A 25,427-nucleotide genomic window follows, 5' to 3' on the forward strand; every position below is an offset into this window, starting at 1 on the left:
ATTGGTCAGTATCTGTAGACTTGATGCTTCCCACAAACCAATGGAGCACAGTCCTTTGAAATGTTGCAGAGAATAGCCAGCCTCTGCCTGCTGCTCAGCATTAGTGCCTTATGCCCCTTTGTTCTTGTTCTTGTTAAGTCTGGTCTCCCACTCTGTTGAATTTACCTGCCCAGATCTATTTCCTTCCCTGCTCTTTCCTGTCTTCCCTATGCTCTGTACTGAATTTTGTGCCTGCTTTACCCTGGACCATCTATTAAAATGGCCCTGCTGATTACTAGGATGCCTGATCATCACTGATGATCCTGGCTTTACTTTATATGGATTTTTTTTTATACCCAAGTCAGTATGGTCTTAGGACTTATTTGTTGATCCCTGATCAGGAATGCCATGAACTTCTTAGCCTAATATGGACTTACAAGCTTGTGTGTTTCTAAGGGCAAAAGTATGGTTTATTATAGGCTCATCCACTGCTGACTACTGCCCCCCCCCCAACTGTTTTTATCTTTTAAAAAGACTGATAGAATCTTGAAGAAGATTTGAAACTTCATTTTTTTGAACAAGCCTTTATTGCACACCTTCTTTGTCTCAATCACCTATATGGTAGATCCTAGCTTACCAATTAATAAAAGCTTTCTGCCCTTGAGCTTGATTTTTTTTCATATATCTCTTTGTCTTCTTATCCACAGTTATGATTGTTTTATCCTAAGTCTTTTTGCAAAGAATTATAGATGTGACCTTGGGTTCCAAACCCTACTTCTAGCTTCTTTTCATTAGAAGCAACTCTTTCTTATTTATTGGATGTTTATATGGGATTTTACTTAAAGAAAGTTGGAAAAGAAAAAAGAATACAAGTGGGACAGATACTTGACAACTATAACCATGGACCCTCAACATTAGTCACAGAAAGAACACTGTCTAAGGAAACCAGGGTTAAAGAATTTGAATACACTTACAGAAAATCTTAACTGTAGTAATAATTGATCTCTGCACTTCCATCCAATATATTTAATAAGAATGATGAATAGATTACTTCATGCATAACCGATCTACCATTAAAACCAGATACTTGCTCTTATTAAGGCCCTTCAAATATCTATAAAGGGTAAATGTTAATGATACCTGATTTTCAAGAATGTATAGATTCCCTTGGGATGCCTATCGATATTCTGATTGTTGCCCACTCATCTGTGGCAGGATCAGTGGTTCCTTGAGCCTTCAGTATCTCCTGTCACTTTATCCAAGTTGTTTTTTTCATTGTGTCTGACATCTTTTGTCTCACTCTGAAGACACTGAGACATCTGTGTGTAGTAGTCCCAGTACATTCATCCTTCTGCTCTGTAGACCCAAGGTATTTCCTACCCTGAGTCTACCCAGCCATTTGTTGTCAAGACTATTGTCCCCATCTGGACTACGTGGACAGCAGTGATACCAGAACTTATTCCCATACGGCACCTTTTTCTTCCTACTGTTTATTAGAGCTAGAATACAGAATCATTTGTTTTTTAAAACATTTTGTTTAAGATCAGAGGTACCTGCTCTCATATCTAAGTCATCAAAATGAAAAATACCTCTGTGTTTGAAAAAAGTTGTAAATTCCACATGCTTATTCATTCACGTGTAAGATTTGACTTTGTAGTGGTTCCATGTAAGTAGCTAGGACAGAAAAGCTAAGTCTGAGAAATGTAACAGCTAAGCTCATCCAACTGCCTGATAACTTTCTGGTCACTGCTAATCGATACTGACTTTTTTGTGCAGTTCTGGAAAGCTTTATATAAGGAGCCATTGATTGATTAGAATTTGAACAGAACTTAAAAACACTGACTAACTTCATTAGGGACTGCTTTCCTATTCATAAAAGCCTACCTTCCTCCTATCCTCTGGACTTCAAAGCCCAGAGCTTTTATTTTATGTCTTTAATGTAAAAGCCTTGGGATTCGTGAAAGATCCTTCTTGAAAGGATGACAGATGGCTATCTGTCAAAGAGGATTTAGAACCCTTCATGTAGCCCACATATCTCTGCCTTGCTATGGCAGCACCTTTAGAGTTTAGCATGGCCACTGCTCTTCTCTGGACTTTATCTCCAGCAGTTTTGAGTTATTAAAGTAACCTGTTTACTTCTGAGAACCTCTGCATCCCTGCAAGATTTCTACCCATCAGTGCCTGGGCCCAGCAATTTCTATGAAGAGGTACATTTTGTTTACATCATTACTTTGGGCATTCTCTGCACTCTTTTTACTCACCTTCTGGTTTGGCATAGTGCTTCAAGATTGTATCTGGCTATCCACAACCTGTCATCTTTGGACAAGTGGCTATATCAGGAGGGCAACCAACAGTATATTCTGGAGAAGAGCAGGAAGAGGGGGACTTCCCTTCCAAGCCTCAAGTTTTGCCAGAGCACTTTTTATGTATTGGTGCTTCACATACCAAGTTCCATCTGATCCCTGCCATTGCCAATTTAAGTCTTTCCATTATGATTAATAATATTAACATTACAGTTTTACTAATTCTCAGTAGACTTTACATATTACTTTCAAATTTGTACTTTCACCCTTACTAACAATTAGATTAGTGGTCAGACATTTCCTCCTCAAACTTTCAAAGGTTCACTCAATCAGCTTATTTCCCTTTCAATAATAATTTAGGGACAGTAGAACTTCCAGGATTCTAGTTTACTGGCCTCTTAGTAAGTTTGAAGATAAATGAGCTAGGACAGTGGTTCCCAAACCTGGCTGGTTCCAGAATCACCAAAGGCTTTTCCTTTTCTCAAATTTCCAGACCATACCCTCAGGAGATTTTAATTTAGTTGCAATGATATGGTAATATATGATAGTCTTAGCATATTCATTGGTAATACTCCTTACTAAATCCTCACTGAAATGAATAAAAATAGTATTAATCCACAAGGACAGATGGGAGAAAAGATTGTAGCATAGCAAATGAGAGAGCAAAATATGTATGCAAGATAGGAAGTAGAGTAGTGGTAATTGACTTATTTAAACAAAAGAAATTAAGTGGAGCAGAGAAGAATACCAACAAGAAGCAGATCATTTTGTCCCACAAAACTCCTAGTCCCTGAAAGGCCCTATTTGTTGGAGGTGCTAATATTGGAGAAGGCAGAAATCAGGCATTACTTGAAAACAGGAAGATTAACTAAACGTCTGCTGTGAAAAGGTTGGATCCCTCAGAGTCAAAATATCATCAGATTTCTGGACAAATAGTGCTGGATTCCAAGAGATAATAGAGCAGTACCATCAAAATTCTGAGGAAAAAATAATTTTCGACCTAGAATTTTATATGTACCCAAACCATTAATCAAATGGTGAAAATAGAATAAAGATATTTTGGATACGCAAAGATTTTAAAATGTTACCTCCATGTTCATATTCTCGGAAAGCTCTGGAACATATGTTTTAGCCAATTAAGGACATAACCATTAAAGACAAAGTCACGTGATCCAGTAAACAAAGAATCTAACACAAAAGAACACCAAAAAGGAATCTCATGACAAGATCCTAGGCTTAGAAAATGAGTGTGCCAAAAAAAAAAAAAGAAGAAGAAGAAGAAAGAAAATCAGTGTGCCGGGGCAGCCCCAGTGGCACAGCGGTTTGGCGCCGCCTGCAGCCCCAGGGCATGATCCTGGAGACCCGGGATCGAGTCCCACGTCAGGCTCCCTGCATGGAGCCTGCTTTTCCCTCTGCCTGTGTCTCTGCCTCTCTGTGTCTCTCATGGATGGATGGATGGATGGATGGATGGATGGATAAGTCTTTTTTTTTAAAATAACTGTAAATGCATATTATAAGTGCATGTTCAGGTACGTTTTTCTTGGCTTAGAGAAAACACAAAAAAGGAAGAGTCCTATGTTGCATTCAGTTGGCCATTTCAAGAAAATCTAACAAAATTCACAACTTCTACAAAATACAGTTTTTATTATAAACTTGAAAGATTTTCCTCTTCAGAGATTTTATTTTTAAGTAGTCTCCACATAGGTAGGGCTTGAACTTACAACCCCAAGATCAAAAGTTGTATGCTCCACCAGCTGAACCAGCCAGGTGCCCCAAGATTTTATTTTTAAGCAATCTCCACACCCAGTGTGGACCTTGAACTCACAACGCCTAGATCAAGAGTCACATGCTCCAGTGACTGAGCCAGCCAGACGCCCCTTCATTACAGACTAATTTTAAGTGATCCTTTTATATTACATTCATTAGAACATTTTTAATCAGTTTATAAGAATATATATAACAACTTTTCACTTCTACTCTATATTATCAGAAACAAAAAACTAATCAGAAGCTGTCATAGGTTGAGTATCTTGTGCCTAAAACTCACAGAAGGAAAAGATAACATGAAAAGTAATTCCCAAATGGATTTTGATCCAATGTCTCCAATCCAAAGGATTTTCTTTCACTTTCTTTCACATAGTAAGATACCCTACTCTTGAAAATGCCCACTTCAAAAGTTCTTCTAGTTGTCTCTGTTACCTTATATATAAAGCAGTAGAGAAGTTTTTATCACCCTTTTAATCATACCTCTAGCAATAGAAAGAACCATTCAATCGTCTTGTTCTACATATAAAAGTAGAAAAGCAAGATAATGTACCAGCTACCTCTCTCCCTTGAGTTGGCACATCTTTTATAGAAGAATGGCTGAGAGTATCTATTTTATTATTTCCTGAACTGATAAAATTCTAGATAAAGCACAGATGTCTCTCTCCAGGTACGTAAGAGAATGTCAGCATTCATATCAATCCACTGTCCCATATCTTAGCAGGACACTGAGGAGATTTGGTAGGCTAACAACAGCACTTGCCAAAATGTTTGAGTGAAGCAGTAAAAGAACTGCCTTTTAGATGTTGATATAGATGAAATCAGACCCTCGAAGACTAAATCATGAGCAGAATTAAAAGAAAAAACACCACAAATTCTCACTAAAAAACATAAGCCTACAGGCTCATTTAATCTGAACATTTATGTGAGCACATCATTGTTGCCTCTGTGTGACATTATTCAGTGTGGGAATGAAATTGCAAAGAGAGCGGTAATCCCCATAGAAAGATAAGAGCAATTTGTTCAGATTAAGGCCAAAGAGTCCCTAATTCATAATTTATGACTGTAATGATAAAAATCGTTTTCCCCTGTTTCAGAGAGGAACCTTAACCCCAAAGCAGCCTGCCTTAAGAGAAGGGAAGAAGAAAAAGTTTCTGCCGTATCGGCAGAGCCGCCAACCACACTGCCAGGAACCCATCCTGGGCTTAGTGAAACTACCAACCCTATGGGTCATATGTAAACATCAGCCAGGTAAGTATGGGTATGAAAACAAAATGCAACGAAGTTACCTGATTCCTCTTAAACTAAGAACCTTTGAACAAAATTCTCTGGTGGCACTGGTCATGATAAAGGTCAGATGTAATTTGAAATCCCAACAATTTACCTTTCTATTGTATAACCATACTTAGAGAGTCAGTGTCCTTTAATATTAAATTACTATTCAGGGTGTGATAGTATCCTGTAATTCACAAGGAATTTTGGGTTCTCCTACATCATCAACCAATTTTCTCTTAACCATTTACCTATTCTTGTCTTGAAATATTTATACACAAAAGAATTACTGCTTGCTTCCATTTGGATCAACAATACAAGTTTGTAATATACGTCTTCCCTCATAAGCATGTAAGCATATCAGTTATACCTTCTGGAATGTACTAATGAATGTAAAGGTATTACATCTGATAGAACCACAGTGCCCCTCTCTCTGGAACTTTACTTGTTGGAAAGCTTCTTTTTATCTTTCCCTTCATGGATTAAACACCGTTCACTTATGAATTTTTGGTTAATGGTACAAAAGTAATATGAGGTTGTTGCCCAAGTAGTTAATGTGAATCATCTTTTTTCTTAAATACATACATTTACAAGATCTATAACAATCTAAGTTGTAGTTATTATTTAGGTGGCAGAAGTTAATATAAAATGTAATTAAATATTTTAATTAGCAGCATGGATTAGGAATACATCTGGGAACTTCATTTTTATAATCTGCCTGCAGCAATGTATAGTTCTTTTCCCAATTTCATCAGCACATTAAAAGCAGTAAGTACAGGTGAATGGATGGGAGATACGGAGCACAAAAAAATACCAAGTGCAATTTCATTTGGTCAACTTTGTAACTATCTCTTTTTTTTTTTTTAAGATTTTATTTATTCATTAGAGACGCAGAAAGAGAGAAAGAGAGAAGCAGACTCCATGCAAGGAGTCCGATGTGGGATTCGATCCCAGGACTCCAGGATCATGCCCTGGGCCAAAGGCAAGGTGCTAAACCGCTGAGCCACCCAGAGATCCCCTGTAGCTATCTCATTTTGAGCTGAAAGTCTGGAATTTGATAGAATATTTTGTAAACCACAAACAGAACTTCCCTTTTCCTGAAGAATTTGGTTCCTACCACCTCTATATATTCTTCTTAAGATCAAACTAGACCAAAACTGAAGAGTTTACTTGGGGACAAAAGGAAGAGTTAATCTGATTATTTAAGTGTCAGTTATACTTATAACACTAGCACACTAGAGAAAACTAACCCACCTCCCCCACAAAAAAAAAAAAATCCAGCAACCTACAGATTATGCATGTCAAAGAGACTTCAGACAAGAGCCAGTTAACTTACAGATCCTCTAAAGCTCAAGTCATCATTTCATATTTTGTGGAAAAATATAGAAGAATGTCATGGAAAGGTAGATATTTTTATTCAAAACTAGACTTCCAAGTTTTAAAATAAAAACATGCCATTGTTTTTCAATGAAAATGTGACTTTCTAAACTGGCAACTCATTTTAAAGGACTTGTTATGCTCAGGTCCCAGGTAGACATCAGGCTAGGAAAAGAGTATTAAAAAAAAAAAAAAAGTATTTGACATTGAGTTGTCACATTTATCACAGAGCCTGTGTCTCTATATTGTCCCATTTTCTCTTACTCTCTCCCTAGTCTCTCTCCCTAGTCTCTCTCCCTACTTCACATCTCTCTCCTTTCCCTGTTTACTTCCTGTTCTTTTACTGCTTGTATATCATAACTCCTTTCATGTCTATACCCTTATGTCTAGAATGAGGAAATTCCTCCACTTTGGTTAAAATTAAATCTCCACATTCTCACCTATCAAAAAGAGATGAAGAATTCTTAAAAAAAAAAAAAATTTCAGGGTTATAAGAAACGTAGCAAATGTACTCTGTTCCATAAGATTTTAAAGGTTAGGGACACCTAGGTGGCTCAGTGGTTGAGCATCTGCCTTCAGCTCAGGGCCTGGTCCCTGGGTCAAATCTCACGTCAGGCTCCTTGAAGGCTTTTCTCTCTCTGCGCCCCTCTCTCTCTCTCTCTCTCTCTCTCTCTCTTTCTCATGAATAAATAAATTAAAATATTTTAAAACAAAAGATTTTATAGGTTAGTGTTTATTATCTTAACATATGTTTTAAAAGTCGCTAATTTTATAAAGCTAGTTGTCTGGTTTCACCTTATAAACTTCAGTTCTTTATAGAACCAGCAAAAGACTGGGCAGCAGAAAAATGACTGCTAGAACCACAATGGCTGATAAATGACCACAGAATGACTGACTATAAAAGCACAGAATTTGCCACCCCTGAGACATAAGGCCGGGTAGCTTTGAATATCTCAGTTATCCATTTCTAAGAGCATAACTCTATTACAAAACAATACTGTATTTATTGTTTAATAAAAAAATGAAGGATATGATTCTTTGTAAAATTACTTTCATCAAAAGTGGCTAAAATGGAAAATTTCAGTGTTACTATTGTGTATATTAATACTATAAGTGTATAAAACTTGTACTAGAGCAGCCCAGGTGGCTCACCGGTTTAGCACCGCCTTCAGCCCAGGACGTGATCCTGGAGACCCGGGATCAGGTCCCACGTCAGGCTCCCTGCATGGAGCCTGCTTCTCCCTCTGCCTGTGTCTCTGCCTCTGTGTGTGTGTGTGTGTGTGTGTGTGTGTGTGTCTGTCTCATGAATAAATAAATAAAATCTTTAAAAAAAAGGATCTTACCAAACCATTTCAATTACACCTTAAAAGAAATTCTGAAGCTCTTTTATAAGTCATTTAACATGCTAATTTAGTATAAACCTGGGTATAAATGAGGAATATCAATATCAACGTATTTTTTTCTGGGCAGGTGTTTATTTTTAATGATGATGTCCTAATCAGTTCTGTTCTTTCCCTTGGCTCTCCCCGCCACAGTTCCAGAGTTATCAGTAGGCTAGATAGAAGGTGACCTCTCCTCATAAGGACTTGGACAACTCAGATTATCTGAAGACACAAACCTGTAAGGAGGGAGAAGAAAAAACAAAACACTTGAAGCAAGAAACTCAAATGTAATCCTACGATCAAAGCAACTGGTCAACACTTCCATCAGAAGTGAAGATAGGAAGCTCATCAGATAGAACGTCAGCCCATGAAATGTTTGCAGCATATCAGTTTGTTGCAAGCAGTGTGTCGCTTCTGCACAATCAGAGACTGTCTTGATCTCTCCACTCACCGTGGAAGTTGCCTTGTGCCTAAACTGAATTGACAAATGCATTGTAACTACAAATTTTATTTATTATGGAACTGTAAGGTCTACATATAAAGGGAAAAAGTTAATGTGGAAAGCTGATCTAAACTCAGCTGATGCCAGCATTCGTTAAAGCTGTTCACGTGCAGAACAAAGCAGTGACAACCATTGGCCCTTAGCATTCCCGGCATACCTATTAGTGTCTTAAAAAGGAAGGGAAAAGTCTTTTGTTTGCCCTCTCCTATCCTTTTGCCATATGAATAGTGTTTTCCATGAAATAGGAAAATATTACTTGGTATAGCATTTCTCTCGCTCTCATTTTTTCATTCATTTTTATTTTATTTTTGTGGGTGTTATATTTGGTCTCTGAATCCGAATAGTTTATGGTCACAATCCAGAATCCTCATGTAGCCCTATGTGCTTTGCATATTTACCTTACAGAGATAAACAGAGACCATCTGTGACCATAGCCTAGCTAAGATTTTAAAAGGGGGGATTTCATCCCCTAGATTTTCCCCAAAATAAACATTGCTTTATTTCTTTCTAATAATAACCAAGACTTTTCAAGCTTCTAGATTTCATAGTAAAGCTTGTAATAGCAAGAGTGTAAATTACAAGGGAAGAATCTACTTCTTAGAAATTGCTTTGTTTTCCAAGCAGTAAGTACTACATATAGTACTTGTAAAGTGTTAGCTGTAAAGTAAGCACGAAATGGATTTAAAATACAAAGAAGATTTTTTCAGGCTGTGATTATGGTGACCATAACAAAACCCAGTAGTCACCAAGGCAGGTAGTGTGATAAATGAACACACCACTCTGAGGCTAATTACCTAATGGAATATAAGAGCAGTGGTCACCCGTGTTTCCTTATCCTCGTCTTTATTTCTCTGTCACTTGGATGGCTGGTCAATGGGGAGGAATTCAGTGGGTGATTTAATCAACCGCCAACCATCTGCCCCAGTCCCAAGAAGATGAGCCAGATTAGCCGTAAACCAGTGCTTGTCAGTCCATCTTAGCACAGTACATTAAGGCACCCCTCTGTTTCTAATCCTTCAGAGTTGTTTTTTAAGATATCATAATCACTTTGAACTTCCATGAAATCTGTCTTCCACCACAACAGCCCTGGGAGAGAAAAACATGCTAAAAACAAGGTTGTCTTGGCTTAATAATTCCTTATGGCCAATAACAACAAAGGCAGTCAGCACACAGAAGAAAAGACCCACATCACTCTGTAACTTAAAGATTTCTGTTAATTTGAAAGAACAAAAACAATTAAGACAGGACTTCAGATCCTCCAATCAGGATGATTCCTAACAAATCCGTCTTTTGTGAACTTAGTGAACTTTTTGGTTATTTTAATTTGCATATATTCTCCAATTACATCAGACTCTATCTGTGGCCTTGTTCTTCATTTCAGTGTTAATCAGCTAAACAGAAGTTGTTGCTTATGATGTGTGAGTGAACATACGCCACTGCCTGGCCTTTTTTTCTTCAGAGCTTGTTGTCTTTTTCGCTATATTAGACTTTGCAGTATGCCCAGAAGCTTTCCTTCATAAAATAGAAAGAAAAAAACATTTGGCTTATTTTTCACTGTAGCTAGTCTTTTATACAATAATCTTGTAAGAAAATTTCTTGAATTCTAAATATTACTCTTTCTAGATTTTTGAAATCGAAAAGTTTTCAGTAAAAAGTTTCTTACTTTATTTTATTATATTAGGTAGTAAAAATGTAGGGTTATTTACCATAACCTGTTCATTAATATCAGAAATTTACAATAGCATTTTAAGACCATAGTAGGGTTCTAGCATACCGTGTAGTACCTATGGAGTATTGTAAGAGCTAATTGTCCGAGATGAATTGCTTCTCATCTTGTTCTCCAGTTTCCATTGTTGGTTTATTGCAGATTTGTATCCTGTGTCAAATTCAAGGTATTATTGATAAACCTTTTCAACCAGCAGCAAGAAGTTCAAAATTTTTTCTGTCACTGTAACAGAAAACACAATATGTATATAACATTTATGTAGCAATAAATGTGCCATCTTTTTTTTAACATAGTAAACTAGTGAGTTTTTTACATTCCTCTCAAAGAATAGTGCATTTTGTTCTTTTCTCCATCTCATTTCTCCCACACTGTTCTATTTTTTTTGCCCCAGCTTTATTGAGATATAATTGACATTTTAATATTGTGTAAGTTTAAGGTAGACAATATTATGATTTGAGATATATATATATATATATATATATCAAAATGACTACCATAGTATGGTTAGTTAACATGCCTGTCACCTCACATAATTGCTTTTCTTGTGTGGGGTGAGAATTTTTAAGGCTGACGGTACTTTCATAATCTGCATTATCTACATTATCTGAGAAGCCCGTCAGGACAGAATCAGGCTTGTGGAACTAAGCCTGATTGGTAATCCACTTCGTAGTTGCCCTGGCTTGTGTATTTCACTCTCCTCTTGCCCTCTTTATGGATAGTGGCCTGTTAGCCTTTTTCTGGAGGTTGACCAAACAGCGATCAGTAGTTAAAATCTACTCTTATGAAGATCAAGAGAAAAGCAAAGATGGAAAAACACCCAAATAAGGCTTTTCAAATTAACATTTTTCAAAATACTTCACATTTCATATCCCTTTTCTCACAAAAAGCCAATATTATAAGTAGGGACTGGTATTATTTACTGTTTTCTGATAAAAACTCTGCTTTCATCTGGGTTTTCACACACACCACCACCACCCCCCACCTAAAAATATACATGGAGACTATCCATGAAGACTTAATGCCAAGCAAGAACGAGAGACAAACTGTAGACAAACTTTTTGGGACAAATCTTCTGTAGGGCCTATGTGTAAGAGGCCCACGGTTGTGATCTCACTCTTAGGATACCAACAGATTGCTTCTCTTGATAATTATGAAGTCCACTGTTCACACTAGAGGCCCAACAGATCATTTTACTAATTGTGGGATATGGTGAAAGCAATTAAACATTGTACCTCGATTTCTCTTTATATAAAACAATAAAAATCTAAGAAGAAAGCATAGAATGTTAGAGATGAAATGACATCTAGAGACATCTCATCAGCTGTCTTATTAATAGATTATAAAAACTGAGGCCCAAAGAAGTTGTATGTCTCCAAGAGCACGTGATGAGTAACAGATCAAGACATGTAAAACTTCAACAAAATCTCCCTGCCTTTATTTTCTCTGTTATCTCTTCATAGAAGGTTATGCCAATTTTATTCAGTGGCTTTGTTTTGGTTTCCTCTACCACATTTTTCTCTCTTGTTTTTCTCTACTCTGGTTCATACTTTTTTTTTCTTCTATGGAATCTCAAAAGTTACATCACATCATGTGTACTTGCGTGTGTGCTATTGGCATGCGTCAAGATAAAAGAGTATTAACTTTGGCATCAAACAGGCATCAGTTCAAATCCAAACTCATCTAATTAGCTCCATTTCCTCACCTGAAAAATGGAGATAGGTATTAGAATTGTGTAATATCAAGTGAAACAATGTATGGAAAGCTCTTACCATGGTTCCTGTCACACAATAAGTAATCAATAAATGATAAATATTTTTAAAATAAATAGTAGCTTTCCTTAAAACCAGCTCCCGGGAAGAAAGAAAAAAAAAAAACCAGCTCCCAGGATGATTTCTCTTTAGCTATCCTGTGAGAGGTAATGGCTGTCAAATCAGCCCCAAGAGATGTTGACCCATCTTTGCAGTGGTCTACGTTCTTTCAGGGCAATCCAGAGAAATATTTATTTTCAGCATCTTCCTATGGCTACATTTTACAAGGACTCTTTTAAGCCTTAACATTTCAAAAGAGTGAGCCAGTAGGCTTTGCCCAGTCACACAGTACGGGTTGGCCACTGTGTCAGTTTGGGTCCTCAGGAAGAAGATGCCAACAAGGCAGTTAGAGGAATTTATTGACAGTCGTACCAGCGGGGAATCAAAAGGGAAAGGAATCCAGAGAAACGCTGAGATTGTAACGTTGCATAACGCTGAGAAAGTCTGATGGAGTCCACGAAGATTGCTCGTTGAGGGTCTTGTGTTGGGCAGAAGTGATAAAGGTAGTAATGTCCCTGTTGTGGCCAATCATTCCTGGGAGTTCCCCTGGGAAGGCAGGCCTCAGGAAGACTGCAGCAAAGGCGCTGCCCCTGGAAGGTGACCGCTAACTCCCCGCACAGGCTGTCCCTTGAGGGGAGATAGAGATGTCCCACCACGGCTTCTGCAACACCTCATTGCTACTTCCTACAAAACCGGAAAAACCAGAGTTTGCAGAGCAGTTGCTGGGACCTTCGCGGATCTCAACGGTCTGATCGGTATATGCAAAATTGCCATTCTTAATTCCTGGCATTCCACATTCAAGTAAACCTACACAGGTTATTAAGGAGAATGAATCCCCTTCCTCCATTTTATGAGCTGTGATGCACACTAGTATAGTCTCCACCTGAATTTCTTCAAGTCACTGTGTCCAGTATTCTGGTGTTCATGGGACATTGTGATAGTCCCTGTCTACTGGATCGGTGGATGATCCAGTGTCTCTGTGGCCACATGGGTTTGGAAGGCCACCATGTCCTCATCTTTTTGGGGCGTTCCCTTATGAATGCCTCCAGCCCCAGGAGCTCTAACCTCTGCCCTGTACTGGGGATGCATGTCCATAGGACTAGAAAGAACCTTTCTGTCTTTTTCTTTTCCTCTTAAATCAGTTATTCCAGAAGACAACCTGAAAGGGTTTTCCTGTTCCCTTTGGCCTAGACCTCCAGTGTTTTCCAAGAACTGGTACAGGGTACTGCTGCTGCATGCTGCCAGGTTCTCCTTCCTCACTCTTGATGGTCTGCTCCACCAGACCGAGTCTTGGCTAAAGCCTCCAGGCTCTCTCAGACTGTAAACACAATGCCCCAGGTCCCAAGCCCTTCAAAGCCTGTGAAAATGCTTGCAACCTGAAAAAATATTATGGAGCTAAAATATTTTTTAAAAACTGCAAAAATGGGGGTGCCTGGGTGGCTTAGTCCATTAAGCCTCCAAATCTTGACTTCAGCTCAGGGTCTTGAGATCGAGCCTCGTGTTGGACTCCACGCTCAGCAGAGTCTGCTTAAGATTTGCTCTCTCCGGGGCACCTGGGTTGAATGTCTTTCTTCAGCTTAGGTTATGATCTCAGGGTCCTGGGATTTAGTCCTGCATCCAGCTCGCTCCCCAGTGAGGAGTCTGCTTCTCCCTCTCCCTCTGCCCCTCCGCTGTTCATGCTCTCTCTCAAAAAAAATAAATAAATAAATCTTTTAAAAAAAAGATTTGCTCTCTCCTCTCCTTTTGTCCCTCCCCCCACTGCAGTGCATTCTCTCACACTCTCTCTAAACAAACCGCAAAAATGAAAATAGTTTTAAAAATCATAAGTTATCTCAAAATTTCATAGCAAAATTATGTTTTAATGTGGGATTTGAGCTCATTTTAATGTATTTGTTTTGGGGGCTTTGGGTTTTTTAACAAGGTTTTGTTTTTAAGCAATCTCTACACCCAACGCGGGGCTCAAACCCACAGCCCTGCGATCAAGGGTCGCGTGTTCTACGAACTGAGCCAGGCAGGTGCCCCCCAACATATTTGATATAATGGAGACTAAGACTTCCAAAGGTTGGGGATCCCTGGGTGGCTCAGCGGTTTGGTGCCTGCCTTTGGCCCAGGGCGCAATCCTGGAGTCCTGGGATCAAGTCCCACGTCGGGCTCCTGGCATGGAGCCTGCTTCTCCCTCCTCCTGTGTCTCTGCCTCTCTCTCTCTCTATGTCTATCATAAATGAATAAATCTTTAAAAAAAAAAAAAAAAAAGACTTCCGAAGGTCATAAGACCATTCTGGGTTTCTTCAATTCCACAGTCTCTTCAGTTACCACTTTTTCTTTTCTGTTTCTTGATTGGCTCCTTGGGAGAAAACAGAACACTTGTCTTCCACTCTGGGGCGAAGTCCAGCTCTGTATCTCTGAAGATCTAACCCAGCGCCTAGGCCGTGAGGACGCCCAGGGACAGCACAGACTGTTTAGAAGCTCTGAACAGACGCCTCCCCGCCCCGCCGCCCCGCCACCCCCACTCCCAAGCAGGGTCCCTAGTAGCCCTCTGAGATTTTCTGCTTTCTCCCATCTCCTTGGCTGTCAGCAGCCCTGTTTGCCCTCAAGCCCGAGTCTTTTCTCCTCTACGGTTGGTCTCTGACGGCCGAGGGGGCTGCCCGGTGTGGGAGCAGCCTGCGGCAGGGCCTCTGCTCAGCCAGCAGGAGGGACCACCTTGACCTGAGATAGGACCCAGCCATTTGCTGTGGTGGCTGTTCTCCATCTTCTGAGCGCTCCCAGTGACCGCCCTCGCAGCTCAGAGCACCTGGATGATGCCTCAAAGCAGCACAGTGACGAGGCTGCCGCCCGGCCTGGCAGGGCCTCACGGCGCCTCGGGCATTTGGACGCCGGCCTCGTGGGGGCCGCAGCCTCCTCTTCCCGGACACCTCCACCCTGTCGGTCTGCGGGCCACCGCCTCCTGATTCCAGGCCTCCCCGGGGCCATTCCACCTCCTCCTCGTTAAAGCCCGCGCTGAAAGGGCAGGGTTGTTGTGCAGAGCCGCGGCCTGAGTTACTGATGGACGCTGATAGTGCGAGGAGCTCGATCTCACCCCGGGCTGGCAGAGATTAATTAGCTTGATTCCCAAGCATAATTCCTAATTAGGCCCAAGAAGAAAAGAAAGCACACAAAGGAACCATTCTTCCCCAAGAACCACCTTCCTTTCTGTCCCAGGGTGGAGGGGGAGAAGCAGGAACCCGAGGGAGAAGCGGGTAAACACGTCCTAGCGCTCCCTCCGTGCTTCCTGCCTCGCCCAGACCTGCCACCAGCTCGCGAGCACGGACAGGGCTGAGGAGGCGCTGCCTTCCTGCGCTGATCTCCTGTGGAAATGTGTGATTTTTTTTTTTTTTCGCTTTGCTCCCCGCCTAATGATGCACAGGAAGGCACAATTAAGCAGGCGGCTTTGAAGTGCCTGCTCCAGACTTGCTCATCCTCTGGGGACTGAGGATGCCAGCAGAGGGGAATTGAGCTCTGTTGGGCTCTGGGAGAAAGGTTGGCTAGGGAAGGGGGGGTAATCTCCCTGAGACCCGAGTAGAGATAGCGGAAGAACCATTTCCTGCAGCTGGGAAGCAGGAGACCTCTTGCTCTATTACTGGCATTTTCTAGAACTTTCCAGCCGGGACTGACAGCCCAAATGGCTCTTCACTGGCAATGGGGAGGGCAATGTGAGGGAGGAAGGGCCCATGACTTAGCCCCCCTGGGATCTGACCAAGCAACCATTCAGAGCTTCAGTTTCCTCTTCTGGAAGATGGGGATAAATAATAAAGGCACCAGCTCACAGGATTATAATTAACTGAGGAACTCCGAGGTGCATGGCACAAAGAAGGCACTTCAGAACCCCCCTAAATGAAAGCAACCCGAGGGAGCAGCAAATCAAAAACCGCTGACTTGCACACCTGTTCTTTCTCCACTGGCACACAGTTAATAGGCCTGAGGGTGCACCGGGCACATGCTTCCCCTGCCATTGCTGAGATCGCAGTGGGAAGACAGGCAAAGGGGGTTTGCAGACAGGGTGGCCAGGGGAAGACCGTAGACTCGGTACAGAAAGACAAGGACCGTGGCTGGGGGTGACTGCCAGGATGGGGACTCAAGGAAGCCGCACCTGAGTCTGGCCAGGAAAGGAGGGGAGACGTCACGGCGAGCTGGTGATGAGCTCGGGACGGTTAGTAACAAACCCGAGTCCCCGTGTCCTGCGGCGGGTGGAGCTACCCCACAGCCACACTGAAATGTGGCCTCCATCAACTCTTCAAGGCCCTATTCAACGTGTGACCATGGTTTGTCCGGCTATGGGACACTTGGGGAAATCTGAACACGGGCTGGGCACTTGCTACTATTAAGAAAATACTAGTTTCTATTTTTAGACATGATATTGTGCTTGTTTTTCTACAAGTCGTTGTCTTTTAGAGATGCGTGGTTGGGATCCCTGGGTGGCGCAGCGGTTTGGCGCCTGCCTTTGGCCCAGGGCGCGATCCTGGAGACCCGGGATCGAATCCCATATCAGGCTCCCGGTGCATGGAGCCTGCTTCTCCCTCTGCCTGTGTCTCTGCCTCTCTCTCTCTCTCTGTGACTATCATAAATAAATAAAAATTAAAAAAAAAATAGAGATGCGTGGTGAAGTGTTTACGGAGGGAATGACACGGTGCCTGGAATTAGCGCCAGTGTCATCCAGTGGTGGGGAGTAGGGGTGGGGTGGAGGGGGGAGGTTTGGGTGAAACAAGCTTGGCTGGAGTTGATGGTTGTTATGTGGGGTTTCATTATCCTCTTTGCTTTTGTGATGTTTGAAATTTTTCATGAGAAGTTGAAAGAGAGGAGAAAAGCTGGAAGGCAGGAAAGGAGGGAGGAGGGAGAGAGGGAAGGAAAGAAGGAGAAAGATTGTGCTCAACTGTCCCTTCTGAAAGCTTCCCTGCTCCCCGCAGGGGCGTGGGGGGAGGGGGGGCAGGCTGTGCTCTGCTCAGCCAGAGCAGTGAAGTTCATGTGGAGACAGGAGAGACATCCAGGGAACAGCCCCAAGCTAGGAAGTCCCTCTGGGGACCAGCCTACACCACGGAGAGACAGCGAACAGGGTGGCGTGGAGGAGCATAGCTCAGGTGGTGGACATGACATCAGGCGTGAGGGGTCAAGGGACCAAGAGGGAGGTATTAGAAGGGAGAAGATTAATACCGCCAAGGAGGAAGCAATGGGAGCCAACTTCCCTGCGTAGGGCAGGGTGGCAGGGCCCTTGAGATTGGGTCGAGGAGAGGCTGATCCAGGATTAGAGTGATTTTTCTGAAGAAGGAGAGCCTATCACACCTCCAGTACCCACCAGGTGGTATCTGGAGAGACCTGTACCACTCATGGAGGGTCTCTTTCCCCACCAGCCAACATGTGGCCCTGGTCCGGGTGTTGGACCTGCCATCCCCAAGGGCAGAGCTTTTCCCACAAGCCTTCCTCATGATTGATGGGCCTCCCCTGAGTCCTTGAGTGATGGAAGCTTTCCCATTTCCCTCAGAGTCCTGCAGAGGTTTCCAGCAGGACAGAGAACTCCGTGGCACTGACCCTCTCCCAGAGGAAGGGCTGTATCCTATAGCAACCTGCATGGGGGTGACATGTCCAGATTTGCCTAGGGAGACTGCTAATGGAGAGGAGAGCATCTGCCAACCAGTTTGGGGAAAAGTGGATTTTGCAACAACCTGGATGATGTTAAGTGCTTGAGGGGCCTGGGAAGGCCAAATGTTTAATATTTGGGAAAGAGGCTGTCTAAACAAAGTAATTAGGAGGCTCCTTTGTAGTGATATGAAAGAGATGAATTGGGTTTATCCAACATCAAAGGACAGGAGACACAATGGGGAATGAGGCTCATGACAGCGTGGGCAGGGCTGGGGTGGAGACCCAGCAGTCCCTGGTGTGGGGGGAGGACAGATCTCAATAGCCTGTGTTTTGAGGATCACTTTGAAGCCCCCCCCAAAACCATCTCCCACTCTTCCTAAAACCTAGTTTTCAGACTCAGATTTAACCTTACCAAAGCCACCTCTTCAAAAGCACCATTTACCCCCCAACCAGGAGAGACACAGGAGCCCACCCTCCACTGTTCACCCTTGGGAAGGGAGCACTCACGACTGCTTCCTTCTTGATAAACTGAGAAGAGGGCCTCGGGCCCAAAAGGGGGGATGCAGGCAAGCAAGCGGTTCCAAAGAAGTGGTGAGAATCCTGCTTCTGGCTCCACTGATGGGGTGGGGTCACCCTGGCCGGGCGGGTCACTGAGCTTCTCTAAGCATAAAAACTGCCTTGCTTGGGAGACAGAAATGACAGCCCCTAAATCACAGGGGTGTGGTGTGGGGGGAGAAGGCAGTTGGAAAAAAGGAAGCAGGGAGCGGATTACAGGCTGCCCTGGGCATCCGACGCCCTCCTGGGCCGGGGGCGGCGTCCCGGGGCTGGCACCCACCGCACAGAGCTGCAGCCCCAACGCAGGATGACTGCTCAGGCTCGTTTAACCCCAAAATTCACTGATCCTACATCACAAGCTCACGTTCTTGAAGCATTTATGGATGAAATGATTTGATATCTGGGATTTATTTTTTTAATATTCCAGGGAAAAAAAGGTGCAGAGTAGATAAAGCCAGAATGTCAGAATATTGGCAATTGCTGAAACCGGATGGATAGACATGAAGGTTTGTTGAGGCGCGCTCCCTTACTTTTGCGTACGGCCGACACTGTCCATAATAAAAAGTTTAAGTGGCGAAAAGGAATTTCAGTCCCCTGTGGCTCCAGCCCGTGCTGGGGGGCGACTCTGGGCTGGCGGGGCTCCGTGCCCTTCCCTCCCGCCTCCAAGTGTTCGGCATCTCCCGAAGTGGCAGGTGCCATGCTGGGCGCTTTGAGAAACGGAGATGGTCACAGCACAGAGCAGCAGGAAAGGCCGAGAAATGAACGAGCAACTACAAGGCAGCACAGCAAGCACCCGCTCCCCTCCCAGGAGGGGGCCCAAGGCTCTGGGACCTGAGGAGGGAGCAGTTAGCTCAGGAGAGAGGGTGGCAGGCAGGCCCAACCGTGGAGACAGGCAGATGCAGAGCATCAGGCCAGGAACACTGGCTGGCTGCGAACAGTGGGGGGCTGGCACCCCCCGACCTCCCACCCCCCTCGGCCTGAGCAGGGGCCCCTGGGCCAACCTCTCCCTCCTAACTGCTCAGAGGCCCAGCGGAAGTGCAAGGAAGGCAAAGTCCTTTTAGGAAAGAGGTGACTCGGCAGCAAGAGGCCCCAAGCCGTTGAAAAGTGAACTTGTGAGGGCAGCCCGGGGGGCCCAGCGGTTTAGCGCCGCCTTCGGCCCGGGGTGTGATCCTGGAGACCCGGGGTCGAGTCCCACGTCGGGCTCCCTGCATGGAGCCTGCTTCTCCCTCTGCCTGTGCCTCTGCCTCTCTCAGTGAGTCTCTCATGAATAAATAAATGAAATCTTTAGAATAAAAAGAAAGCAAGCCCTTGCATTTCTTATCGCGCCCCGCTTCTCCGCGCCTGGGAGGGGAGGTTTCCGGGCCCAGCAGAGCCGCCCAGGCCTTCCCTCAGCCTCCCCCCCCCCACCGCCCCTCGTGGCCGTGTCAGGAGGCCGAGTGACATGCGGACGGATGACTGTCGCTGGGGCCCTCCGTGCCCCCACCTGGGGGTGTCCTGGCCATGGGCCCCCCTCCATCTCCCGGCCACGCTTCCCGGGGCCCACGAGACACCTAAACTGCTGAGCACAGGCTTCGATCTTGTTCCTGCTAAAAACAGAAATCACTCCTCTCAGGTTTGCTTAGCGAAGGAGGCGGGGGCGACGGTGGGCAGGGGTGCAGGCCCTGCGATCCAAGGCGTCATCGGGTGGAGACTTCAGTGACTGGGACCAACTGACTGTATTAGACTATTTGCACTAAATACAGTAGATTCATTTTTCAAAACTTTAAATGGGTCTCAATTTCCTCCAGAGGCTGAAAGGTGGGGGGAAAGCAAGGTGGGGGGCTCTGAACGTCAAGCTCTCCCCACACCGGCACCTGCTGCATCACGGCCCGTCGCCCAGACCCGCGGGCACACGGGAGGCGGCCCGGGCCAGGGATGTGGCCTGGACACACGGGCTCTGGGGAAGGCACGGGCTCCTCCTCCGAGGGCAAAGCGAGAGGAGACGAGGAAGCTCAGAGCCCCGGAGAGGGGATGGTATGGGGATGGGGTGTTCCACTTACTTTACTGTGGGGAGTTACCCAGAAGTGCCCTGTTCGAGGGTCTCCATCCCAAGCCTCCTGCTAGGAGACCAAACCCTGGCCTTAGACTTGATGGGCCCCCCAGCCCACAGGTGATTACTCCTCCTGAGGGATCTCCGATCCAGCAAATGCAAACCTTCCAACTACCCAGTTCGTTCCAACAGCAGGTAGGCCATTGCTTGTAAATAAAATGCTCTCTAGAAAGCCCTCACAAAGAGGAGGCCCCAGCTAGGGCCGAGGCAGGGTGCAACACCGAGGACTCCCGGGGAATCCTTCACTTACTGGCCTGCCAGGCCCTGCCTCTGACGAGTGGCTGCTGGTGATGCTGGAGCGATATCCAAAAGGGGATCCCCTGTTGCCAAGGAACTGAGAAAGTTCTGGGGGGAAATATGTCCCCATTGGCATCCTTGACCAGGATTGCACCCCAACATATCTCTTGACCAAGAAGCAGGATGATCCCCTACTCACCAGGAAACGAGAGAGGGGAGTTATGCCATCCTAAGCACACATCTGGGTGTTTGGTCATGTTTGTAAGAGTGTGTGTGAGAGAGAGACAGAGTGTGTGTGAGAAAGAGAGACAGAGTGTGTGAGAGAGAGTGTGTGTGTGAGTACGTTGTGTGTGTGAGAGAGAGCGAGAGAGTGGGTGGGGGGGCTAAGGGCAAGCTAGCATCTGAATTTTTTTTTTTTTTTTTAAGCATCTGAATCTGGATGTGAGGACCTTTACTCCTACTGAAAAGGCCCCATCCCTCGAAGAATGTACATCCACAAGGGGAGAAAACCAGAGAAAACGCCTGTAAAACAAGGGATGGTTTGGGCGGTAATTTATACGAGTGCTTAGAGCCCAACACTCCATGAACAGCAGGTAACATCATCTGAAGACACCGAGGGAAGTCGTTAAGATGAAAGGCTCCAGAGTCAGGGGTCTGGATTTGAATCCTGACTCGGCTCGGGACCTGGGACTTAATCTTTTTTTCTGTTCTACTTTTTCTTTACAGTAAATTTAGATTTATGGAAGGGTTGCAACCACGGTACAGAAAGTTCCCTTGTCTCCTTTACCCCGCTCTGTCTCATGTTAATAAATTTCGTAACCACATAGCCATGGTAGATTTATTAAAACTAAGAAATTAACAGTAGAACTTTACTAGTAACTAAATGGCAGACTTTATTCGGGTTCCATCATTTTTCCCACCTACTTCCTTTTTCTGTTCCGTGATTCAAAAACTATGATAATGGCTTGATTTTACTGTGTGTCCAGCCTGTGATCATTTCTCAATCTTTCCTTGTTTGCTCATGATTATGACACTTTGAAGAGTACCGGGCAGGTATTTTGTAGAATGTACCTAGATTGAGACTTTTCTGGCATTTTCTCTGATTAGCCTGGAGTTAGGGATTAGGAGGAAAAATACCAGGGAGGCGAAGCCCCTCACCACATCACGTGAGGGGTGCCTGCATCAACCTGGGGCATCCCTGGTGATGTGGCCTTGGCCACCTGGGGAAAGTGGTGTCTGTCAGCTTCTCCTCTGCAGAGTTACCATTTCTCTGTTCCACGTTCTATGACTTCGAAGCCAGTCACTAAATCCAGTCCACCTTCCAGGACAGGGCAATTAAGCCACACCTCTTAGAGGGGAGAATCTTCACATTTATATTTGGAATTGTTCTGTAAGGAGGATCTGTCCCGTGCCCCTCCCTCTACTCAATCCTTTTAAACCTCAGCCTCTCGGGGATCCCTGGGTGGCTCAGCGGTTGAGCGCCTGCCTTCGGCCCAGGGTGGAATCCTGGAGACCAAGGATTGAGTCCTGCACCGGGCTCCCTGCATGGAACCTGCTTCTCCCTCTGCCTGTGTCTCTCACTCTCTCTCTGTGTCTCTCACAAATAAATAAATTAAATCTTTAAAATAAATAAATCAACCTTAGCCTCTCATCTGTGAAGTGGGGGTAATAGCTGGCCTCCACCACGAGGGTTGACGAGGTTGCTGGAAGGCTTTCACGGTGTGTTAGAAAGCACTGAGCACCAGCAAAGGCTAAATCTGAGGATCAGGAGTGATCAAAAAACACCTGGAACCTCCTGCAGGGGTCACCTCTAGGGCCCTGTGAGGCTGTCAGTGTTGGTCTCCGCCAGACCCAGGGAGCAGGGCCTTGAGAGGTATTAAGCCTGGTTCCTGAGCTCCCGTGGACCCTGCAGAAGAGAAGGGAGGTCTGGGGGCAGCGTGCCGAAAGCCCATTGGAGGCACCACCTTGCAGGCCGAGAGGGAGGCAGTCAGGTGGAGAGGCCCACAGAGAGGCTCGCCTGACATGCAGCGTGTGCACTGGTTGGGGGATGATAAACAGGTGGTGGGTGGGGATCACTGATACTGGAGACCAGTCTCAGAGGGGGAGCCCAACACACCGTGAGCTTTCTCCATTCTCTGAATGGCTCAACCAATCTAAACAAAGAACACTAGACTGGGAGTCTAGTTACTCGGATCTTGCATTCCAGATTCTTCTGCCAACTGGCTGTGTGACCCCGGAGCAAATTACTTAACTTGTCTGGGCTTCCTATGCCATCGATGTAAATTGACAGAAAGTTGAGGAGAGACAAGGACTAGGCCCAGGCCTTAGAGACGAGGCCCTGACCCCCACTTCTCCCCCTGACATCCCACTTTTTCCTGACTCAGCCTAATTCCCTACCACGCTACCAAGCAAATGCTGCAATCTTAGAGCTTATGAAAGAACCGGGCCCTGCCCGATGTTTCTCAGAGTCACAGTACTTGCTCTGCCTGTCTTTGCCCCGAGCTTCCTACATGTGCTCCCTCTGCTTCTCTGCACCCACCTCTGTTCCCTCGCTTGCTCCCAGCTGGAAGGGCCACATGGGCACCTTGTCCCTGGGCGGGGGGGGGGGGGGGGGGGGGGGGGGGGGGCAGCTTACACCACCCTCAGGGGTACCCCTGATGAAGGGTAGGGTCCTTCTTTCTCCTCCTTGTTGATTTTTTTTAAAGGTTTTATTTATTCATGAGAGAGAGAGAGAGAGAGAGAGAGAGAGAGGCAGAGACACAGGCAGAGGGAGAAGCAGGCTCCATGCAGGGAGCCCGACATGGGACTCGATCCCGGGTCTCCAGGATCATGCCCTGGGCTGAAGGCAGCGCTAAACAGCTGAGCCACCCAGGTGCCCTGTTTGATTCATGTTTTAAACTGGCCCTCTCCTGCCGGGGCGGGCTTTCTAGACTGAAGCTGCCCCTGCTGGCGGCCGCCCCCAACCCTCCGGCTGTTTCCTCCACCCCCACTTTTCCTGGAGCCCCTGCCCTTGCACCGCCCAGCCTGAGGCTCGCGCACCTGGCCCAGCCACCTCCAACTCCCCGCGCTGGGGCGCCCCCTGCTGCTTAGAACCGCTGTGACCGTTGGGCAGGGGGTTCGGTTTGGGGGCTGGTTGAGTTGACGGTCCAGTGGACCTGAACTTCGTGGGAATCAGTCAAAAATAACCTTGCGGGGGCGCCTGGGCGGCTCAGCGGTTGAGCATCTGCCTTCGGCTCAGGGCGTGATCCTGGGGTTCCCCCCCCATTGGGATCCCCGCAGGGAGCCTCCTTCCCCTTCTCCTGCTCCCCCTGCTTGTGCTCACTCTTCTCTCTCTCTCTCTCTCATTCTCCACCCCCCCCCCCCCGTCAAATAAATAAATAAAAATCTTTTAAAAAAATTAAAAAATAACCTCTCAGTTGTCCACAGGCCAGAACTGTACTGGGGATTGGGGAAGACACAGTAAGTCTCTGCTGGGTTACGGGTTGGGGGTGTAGGGACACCACATCCTGTTGCCCCTGCCCACCTCCTGCCCGAAGCTCCCCACCCATCCCCCCTAGCACCCCACGACCACCTGACCCACCTTTCAGCCAGCCCCTGGGCTCTGGGCCAGCCTCCAGGGAGACTCAAGCCCCCTGGGGGAGCCGCTCAAGCCAGGCCTCACCGAGGTGCCTGCCCTGCAGATCACACTAGGCTCCCCTTCCACTTCTCACTTGCCCTGGGGACTGTGCAGCAGCCAATGACGGGGTCCTAGACTTGTCCCCTTGTGCCTTACTCTCCGCCTGGATTCCACCAAGAACCAAGTCCGGTTTTCCATCTTTCAAGGGTCAGAGCCCATGCTCCCCAGCTCCCAGGCTCCGAGCTCCAGGGCCCCTCACACCAGGACCAGAGCCCATCCGCCCGAGGGGCTGGGTCGGCTGTGCCCAGGCCCAGCATCCTGGAGGGGCCCGCAGGAATCTTTTAACTTATTTTAAAATCAGAAAGAAGAAATAAACTTCTAGGCTCAAGAGAATACTTTGCTACACAATATGAGCACATGCATCTTCATACCAACGGTTGTAGAATCCCAACTCTAAACATTATTTTGATGTAGAAAATGTCCATGAAGGTAAAAGGGCCCAGGGCCCCCCGAAGTCCTGATGCACCCTGGACACGCCATCACCTGGTCAGCATCTGAGGGCCTGCAGGGCTCCAGGGCTGCCAAAGACCAGATTCCTTGAACGTGGCCGTGAGAGGCTTCTCTCTTGAGAGCCTCATGTGGATTGTTGGCTTTTTATTTTCTCTCTTAATAAAAATGTGTAATGTTTACATTGCCAGAGAACAAACAGAACCTTGGCTTGTGTTTCACATCTTAGGAAATGGTTCTCGTGTACTTTTGGCTGTTCCTTCATGTTCCTGGTAGTTATAGGTTCGACCCTCTTTGGAGTGGAGGGACCGTATATCAGGACATGGGTGGGGGAGCCCACCCCTAAGCCACTCCAGTGCCCCCTCCCTCCATCGATCTATCTGGAATTCCACAGCTGGCCTTCCTCCAGATCCCAGACCTGCCCCCAGGCAGTCTCCCAGTTCAACCCTCTGCGGCTAATCTTCTTCCTACAGGCCACCCTCCTCAGTGTCCTCACCCCTGGCCATTGCAGGGGTTCCAGAAGCTTCTTCCCTATCTACTTTGTTATCTCCCCCACTGTTTTAGTCTGTTTGGGCTGCCATAACAAAGTACCTCAGACTGGGTGGCCAAACAACAGAAATTTATTTTCCCACAACTCTGAAGGCTGGAAGTTCAAAATCAATGTGCTGGTGAGTCCATTTCTTCGGAGGCGTCTTTCCCT

General features: G+C 45.6%; 1 protein-coding gene and 1 long non-coding RNA gene across 14 annotated transcripts in view; one reads left to right on the forward strand and one right to left on the reverse strand.

Moving 5' to 3' along the window:
- TCF12 (transcription factor 12) overlaps positions 1-10,593 on the forward strand; it is a 367,303-nt gene extending 356,710 nt beyond the window's left edge. For all 13 annotated transcript variants that reach the window (XM_025472675.3, XM_025472677.3, XM_025472678.3 and 10 more), the window contains 2 exons: positions 5,144-5,297; positions 8,231-10,593. In XM_025472675.3, coding sequence (XP_025328460.1) covers positions 5,144-5,286 — 143 coding nt within the window. In that variant the 3' untranslated portion in view covers positions 5,287-5,297; positions 8,231-10,593. The remainder of the gene's footprint in view (positions 1-5,143; positions 5,298-8,230) is intronic.
- Positions 10,219-24,973, reverse strand: LOC125754090 (uncharacterized). The gene is made up of 2 exons (XR_007407471.1): positions 24,185-24,973; positions 10,219-10,527 (listed from the first exon to the last, which is right to left on the reverse strand). It is a non-coding gene; the product is annotated as an uncharacterized LOC125754090 (long non-coding RNA).
- Positions 24,974-25,427: the final 454 nt, after the last annotated feature.

Source organism: Canis lupus, chromosome 30 (genome assembly GCF_003254725.2).
Source record: "Canis lupus dingo isolate Sandy chromosome 30, ASM325472v2, whole genome shotgun sequence".
In the NCBI taxonomy this organism is placed as follows: Eukaryota; Metazoa; Chordata; class Mammalia; order Carnivora; family Canidae; genus Canis; species Canis lupus.